The following is a 7,775-nucleotide window of genomic DNA, read 5'->3' on the forward strand; positions in this document are numbered from 1 at the left end:
GAAAAGGGTGGCCACCTCTACACCGCCTACACTCCCAACACCAACACCGCCCTCACCTCCAGCTCCACTACAACCAGTCCAAGCAACGCCCCTGGCCGCCGCACCCCCAGTGGTTGAAAGCAGCGGCCCTAACTATGTAGAGAACCCTCCGAGCGCCTCAACACCGTTCGTATCTGTCGGAGAGGGTCCTCCTTCAACCACATCTATTACTGGGGTCGCGTTAGGGGTCGATGAGGGCGCTCAAATCTCGCCCATTTTGATAACAGAATCCCCGACCTCAAGAGGGTGGTGGTGAAAGTCAGCACCAAACTCCTCCACCACCTCCAGCAGCAACCTCAAGCCTCCCGACTTCCTTTGAAGAGACCTTGAGGCCCTTCACAGCCCAACTGAAAACTATGGCGGAAGATCTTCCCCTGCTTGTATCAAGAGCTGTGAAGGACTCCCTCAAGAAGCTTCAAGAGGAGAACTCCGCGCTCAAGGAGTCAAACCTGATGATAAGGGCTGAGGCCGAGAAGCTCTCGTGCAACTTACTGATGACTGAGCTGGAGCACTCGAGGCTGGAGGATGTAATGGACGCGGAGCTAAGAAGCCCGCGCAAGGAAGCCTCTGATCTGCGCCAAAAACTGCACCTCCAACTCCAAGAGAAGATCGACTTGGAGAGCAAGTTGGTCCCATATAGGCTCAAGGTGGCAGATTTGGAGGTTACTAAAAAGGCGGAAGCGTCCAGGATAGAGAACCTTGAGAAGACATCGGCAGATCGGGAGATTCTCCTTGGGAAGGTCGAGAAGGAAAGGGACAATGCTCTCGCTGAGCTCGCCGAAGCTCGCGAGGAGGCCAAAAAGACTGCTGCAGAGCTGGCCTATGCTCGGGACGAAGGCAAAAAAGCCGCTGAAGAACTCGCTCGAGCTCGTGAGGAAACGGAAGAGCTGAAGAAGCAAACACACGAGCTCGAGCAGAGTGCTGCCCAAGTCCTCACCGCCGAGTTTGACGCCGCTCTGGAGCAAGTAGCATGTCAATACCCAGAGCTCGACCTTTCCATGGTGTCGATCAGTAACGAGGTGGTGGATGGGAAGATTGTACCCTCTGAAGACTAGCTACCTTCCTCCATCACCTCTTCTTTGTAAAAAACTTTCATCTGTAATGGCGCTGCTTATGTAATTGCTTTTATATGCATGCAAACTTGAATTGCCACTTCTTATATGATTTTAACTTCTCGTATATCGTCTTCCTATTTACTTTGCACGCTTTTACCTTTATTTGTTGTGTGGTTTACCAACATAACTGGTGAAGCTTACTCAAACGAATTAACTCAGCAATATTCGAGCCTCACCTTTCACACACTGCTTCGATCTTGAATAAACTGTTAATCTTATAACAACTTATCAAACTGTTAACTCAAAGTAAACTTGAGCAACTATTAACTCTTTAGCGATGACATTTAATATAACTTAACATAAGTTACTTACTAGGCAGCAGGTTTTAACTCAAACTAGTATCAAAATACAGTTTACCTGATCTGCCCAGCAAAGTGAGCCCTTATTCCTGTCATCACCTGGAACTCTTCTGATTGTCGTAGGGTTCTGGCGATGTGACCCTTCTTGCCTTCTGATCCGATCGGTCATCGGTAGTCGATGACGTCAGCGTCAGAGAACCACGTGGACCACTTGCAAGGTGACACGTGGACCAGGTGGCAGAGAGGTCAGGGGGACGATCGCCAAGAGAGGTGATCGGTGGTCAGTAACCAAGTGACCACCAACAGATCAGGCGGTAGAGAGGTCGGGGGACAGATCATCCGGGATGGTGATCGGTGGTCAGTAGCCAAGTGGCCACCAACAGATCAGTTCTCAGACTAACGCCTAAAGGCAGAACGCGAGAAACAGATAAACACTGATCAGTCATCGGGGTATTGTCATCGGGGTCTCGTGTTACACGCAGTTAAACTGGGAATGAGGTTCCCAGCGAGAGCGTTACGCATGGACCTCGCATGTGCACACCTCAAGGAATCATGCACGAGAGTGGCCTGAGGGAACTAGTAAACCAGCCAGTGGTTGGTGATTCCCTCAACCCATTACGTGCATGGCATCGTGAAGGGTAAGCTGTATACGCAGAGAGCAACGTTTGGTGAGTGTGCCTAGACCAGCCACACCCGACGTTCTCCCAAGAGTATGCGATCTGCCCAGATAAGAGAAACATTCTACGTTACTCCGCGAGGGCGTAACTTAGGCCCACAAAGAGAAGCGCTAGAGCCCTTCCAGTAAGTGACACGTGTGTGGTTAGATGTGGGTTGCAGGCCTCCACGTGTCATCATCTGAGAGGGGTGCGGTCCAGACAAAGGAGCACTCCGTACCACTAAAGGTACAGACAGGCGCAGCCAAGCGCAGACATGCGCAGACTCTCACGCTCCCCATTGCTGATTCTGAAGGTACGCTTTCTCTGAAAAGCATAACAGGGTTCTGACACATGCCAGAAAAGCATAACAGAATTCTGTTATGCCCAGAAGCAGGGAAAGAGAGATAAAAGAGAGAAGAAGAGGGAGAGTGGGGGGAGGAGAAAAAGAGAGAGACGAAAAACAGAGTGCAAGTTTTTTCTCACACACGCATTACTAGTTTCCAGTTTCTGGTGGTTCTGTTGGACTAACTTGATCGTCGGAGTGCAAACGGCCGCTAGAGGCGCCGTCTGTGTGTTTTGCAGGTCACATTTGAAGGTTTCTGAGAGAAAGTTCGAAAGGGTGATTCTGCAGGAGAGGCAGTCGTGTAGACAGGGCAGAGAGTGCCACGAAGCGATTCCTCCACGTTCGAGTTGCCGACGGGATCATTTGGCGCCCACCGTGGGGCCCGAGTGAATCGTTGTCCCATATATACCACAGTTTTAAAGCTTACCAGAGTTTAATCAGTTTCTTTGATAGAGAAGGATGCCTAGAAACAGACAACCATCACCTGCGCCATCCGCTGACGAAGGAGCTGTGACAATGGCGCAGGTCCTGGAAATGGTGCGCACGCTGCAGGACAACGCTGCAGCGTCGAAAGTTGAACAAGAAAGGATGCAGACGGAGTTGGCCGCGTCGCAAAGCAGGAACGATGAGCTGAATCGTGTCAACGAAGAGTTGAGAAGGACGCTGCAGGCGCAGAGGGAGCACGTTGTTGACGAAAGGGTGTCTAGGCAACCCTCACCTCCAAGGGCATTTCCCATGCCATTCTCCCCTGAGATCATGGGAACCATGGTGCCTCCCAACCTGGTGGGGGTAAAAGCGTCGTTCAAAGGGGTAGAAGACCCGGAGGCGCATCTGACGGCATTCCACACCCAAATGATGCTGTATGGGGGCTCAGACGCTGTGTACTGCAAGATGTTCATGAGCACACTGAGCGGAATCGCCATGGAGTGGTTCGTGAGTTTACCAGAAGGGCATATCACGTCTTTCTCTCAGTTCTCGAAGCTCTTCACTAAACTATACATCGTCAACAAGGCACCCGCAGTGGTGTCCTACGATCTGTTCGACGTGCGCCAGTACCAAGGTGAGTCGCTGAAGGACTACCTCAACCGCTTTGGGGCACAAGTGGTTAGACTGCCCAGCAAAGATGAAGATATGCTGGTGCACGCGTTTAAGAAGGGAGTGCTGCCTGGCCCTTTCAGCGAGTCTCTCATCAGGAGCCATCCCAGCACCTTTGCAGAGATTCGACGACGTGCGGTGGCGCACATAGTGGCAGAAACAGAGGTTTCCGAGAAGAGGGGAACTGTTGCACCACCCAGACCGCGTGGAGGGCAAGGAAAGCCACAGCAAGCAAGGGTGCATGAGGCCAAAGAGGGGAAGAAGGTGCGGGAAAAACCTCGTCCCTATGCACCAGGCAAAGACCAGAGCAAGGGGCGTGCAAGGGAGAATAACGCACCCCCAAGATACAACTTCATGGTGGGATTGGCGGATCTCATCGCCCTTCCTGCCGTAGCAGCAAGACTACGAGTACCAAAGAAGACAGATAAGGTACTTGGAAGGAAGAAGGATGAATGGTGTGAGTTTCATCAGGCCTTTGGCCATACACTTCATTCCTGTTTGGCGCTGGGACACCAACTGGCAGGGTTGGTGAAGTCCGGTTTTCTGGCAGATTACCTGCGTGAGCCACAGGGTGATCGCGCGTCAGGATCCCAAACTGGAGAGCAACAGCACGAAGTCCCTGTGCATGGGGAAGTGCAGACGATCGCTGGAGGCTTCTCTGGTGGGGGATGCATAGCTTCACAAAGAAGGAGATACACTCGATCTGTGATGGCGGTAGATGCAGTGAATGAGAGTCATTACCCTGAGGTGGACATTATCTTCAGGAAAGCTGACCTACGGGACGTTGTCCCGCACGACAACGACCCTGTGGTCATTTCTCTCATCACAGCAGGAAGACGGGTGCATAAAGTACTCGTAGATCAAGGAAGTTCGGCGGATGTCATGTTCTGGCCAACATTCAACAAGCTACAGTTGTCCCCTGATCAGTTAAGACCGTATACTGGTTGTCTCTACGGTTTTGCAGGGGATCAGGTAGAAGTGCGGGGATACATCGAGCTGAGGACAACGTTCACTGACGGAACGACAGCCCGCACGGAAAAGATAAAGTACCTGGTGGTGAATGCCCCTTCTGCGTACAATGTCCTGTTGGGGAGGCCAACGCTCAATAGACTGGGCGCAATACCATCGACAAGGCACATGAAGTTGAAGCTGCCGTCGATGGAAGGGACCGTGATAACCATCAAGTCGGATCAGGCTGAGGCAAGACGCTGTTATGAAAACAGCTTGAAGCAAAAGAGAAGTGTGTGCCATGTCACCACAAAACCACCACCAGGCGTGGGCGAAGAGCGATTGGCGGTCAGGGAGACACAAGGCGCTCAGAGGATGGAGAACGCTGCGGTGGGGGGCTCCCAGGTGGCCCAAGTTGAGGAAGAAGAGGAAGGCACGATCACTCCTCGCGAGTCAGGGATCGCGAGAGCGGTCATTGCCAGTGAGAGAAGGCCCCACCCAGCTGAAGGGTGGGTCGAAGTGGACATCAGGGGAAGAAAATTCAAGTTGGGGGGATCCCTCATTGAAGAAGAGCGAAGGCTGATCATGGGTGTGATTGAGAAGCACATGAATGCCTTTGCATGGTCAGCATCCGACATGCCAGGAATCGACCCCGATTTCCTCTGCCACCGTCTATCGATGGACCCCATGGTTCGACCGGTGCGACAGAGGAGAAGGAAATTCAACGAGGAGAAGAGGAAGGTGATCCACGACGAAGCGCAGAAGCTCCTTGTCGCAGGGCATATCAGAGAAATCCAGTACCCCGAGTGGCTAGCGAATGTGGTACTGGTGCAGAAGGCAAGCGGCAAGTGGAGAATGTGCGTGGACTTCACTGACCTCAACAAGGCGTGCCCCAAGGATTCTTACCCCCTACCCAGTATAGATGCTCTAGTTGATAGCGCCTCGGGGGGAAAGCTACTCAGCTTCTTGGACGCTTTCTCAGGGTATAACCAGATCAGGATGCACCCAATGGACGAATGCAAGACCGCGTTTATGACGGAACGGTCTTGCTATTGCTACAAGGTCATGCCATTTGGGTTGAAGAATGCGGGGGCTACCTACCAGAGGCTCATGGATAGGGTGCTCTCGCCCATGCTGGGAAGGAACGTACACGCCTATGTAGATGACATGGTGGTTACATCCCAAGAGAAGAAGCATCATGCAGCTGATCTGGAAAAGCTATTCACCACCATTGCCAAGTACAGGCTGAAGCTCAACCCTGAGAAATGCATATTCGGTGTGGAGGCTGGGAAGTTCTTGGGTTTCCTCTTAACAGAGCGGGGAATCGAAGCTAACCCGGAGAAGTGCGCAGCAATCGTGGCAATGAGGAGCCCAACGACGGTAAAGGAAGTGCAGCAGCTCACCGGTCGCTTGGCAGCCTTGTCCCGGTTTATGTCCGCTGGAGGGGAGAAAGGTCACCCATACTTCCAGTGTCTCAAGCGCAACAGCAGATTTCTCTGGACGCAGGAGTGCGAGGAGGCCTTCATTAAGTTGAAGGGGTATCTGGCAAGCCCACCAGTCTTGCGAAAGCCCCAGGTAGGCATCCCTCTTCGTCTATACTTTGCTGTTACGGAGAGGGCAGTCAGTTCAGTCCTGGTGCAAGAGCAGGACCAGGCCCAGAGGCCTGTTTACTTCGTAAGTAAGGTGCTGCAAGGCCCTGAAACAAGGTACCAGGCCCTCGAGAAGGCTGCTCTGGCGGTGGTATTCTCAGCCAGAAGACTCAGGCATTATTTCCACAGCTTCACAGTGGTGGTGATGACTGATCTGCCTATCCAGAATGTATTGAAGAAACCTGATGTGGCAGGAAGGATGGTCAAATGGGCAGTAGAATTGTCAGAATTTGACATTCAGTACGAGCCCCGAGGACCGATCAAGGGGCAGGTGTTCGCGGACTTTGTAGTCGAGCTATCATCAATCGCGACACCTGTAGAAGGGCTAGATTTCCGATGGGTGTTATCGGTGGATGGCTCCTCTAATCAGCAGGGAAGCGGCGCTGGAGTCATCCTGGAAGGACCAAACGGGGTACTGATCGAGCAGTCCCTCCGTTTTGCCTTCAAAGCTAGCAACAATCAGGCGGAGTATGAGGCCCTGATCGCAAAAATGTTGCTAGCAAGGGAAATGGGAACAAGAAATCTGCTGGCCAAGAGCGATTCGTTACTGGTCACTGGGCAGGTTACGGGGGAGTTCCAAGCAAAAGATCCCCAGATGGCAGCCTACCTGGGGTATGTGCAGCTCCTGAAGACGTCCTTCGCCGAGTTTGAGTTAGTGCACGTGCCAAGAGAGCAGAATGCCCGAGCAGACCTGCTTGCCAAGCTGGCCAGCTCAGGCAAGGGGGGGAAGCAGAGGACCGTCATTCAGGAGACCCTGAAGGTGCCGCGCGCGTTCGTATCAGACAACCAGGTGCTTCATGTATGCAAGTCAATGGAGCGTCTAACGATCGGTCATCGGTCGTTGACCCAAGAAACGCTAAGAGCACCGAGGGTGAGATCGCGACCCTCAAAGACCGATGAGTCGATGGAGGTTCATGCGGAGAAGGAACCCGACACCTGGATGACGCCATACCAGCTATACTTAGAAGATGGTGTACTCCCGCTCGATCTGGCAGAGGCAAAAAGAATAAAGAGGGGTTCAAGTAAGTTTACTCTTATAGATGGAAGCCTATTTAGATTCGGATTTTCTCACCCTGTGCAGATCTGTGTACACGGCGAGCAATGCACCAGACTCATGTCTGAGCTGCACGAGGGGGTGTGCGGAAGCCATGTAGGTGGTCGCGCTTTGGCAAGTAGAGTACTCCGCGCGGGGTACTACTGGCCAAAACTGAAGGAAGATTGCATAAGGTTTGCTCAGTGATGCAAACAATGTCAACTGCATGCAGATTGGCACAAGGCACCCCCTGAGGAGTTGAGGTCCATCCACAGCCCGTGGCCGTTCCATACATGGGGGATTGACATCCTAGGACCCTTTCCCCTGGCGACAAGGCAGATGAAGTTCCTCATTGTGGCCATTGAATATTTCACCAAGTGGGTGGAGGCAGAGCCAGTTGCACACATCACCGCACAGAAAGTCGAACACTTCGTCTGGAAGAACATTGTCTGCCGCTTCGGAATACCCAAGAGGCTGGTCTCCGACAATGGCACCCAGTTCACAAGTCATCAGCTGAGAAAGATGTGTGAAGAGTTAAAGATACAACAGGTTTTCGCTTCAGTGGAGCACCCACAAACAAATGGGCAGGTGGAGTCAG

General features: G+C 52.5%; 1 protein-coding gene across 1 annotated transcript; it reads left to right on the forward strand.

The window, feature by feature from the left end:
* The first annotated feature begins 395 nt into the window (after positions 1 to 395).
* LOC137837969 (uncharacterized) lies at positions 396 to 1,094 on the forward strand. Its single transcript, XM_068647161.1, has one exon. It carries the CDS (start codon positions 396 to 398, stop codon positions 1,092 to 1,094), a length of 699 nt encoding a protein of 232 aa, XP_068503262.1.
* Positions 1,095 to 7,775: the final 6,681 nt, after the last annotated feature.

This window comes from Phaseolus vulgaris, chromosome 11, assembly GCF_000499845.2.
Source record: "Phaseolus vulgaris cultivar G19833 chromosome 11, P. vulgaris v2.0, whole genome shotgun sequence".
NCBI classification, from domain to species: Eukaryota; Viridiplantae; Streptophyta; class Magnoliopsida; order Fabales; family Fabaceae; genus Phaseolus; species Phaseolus vulgaris.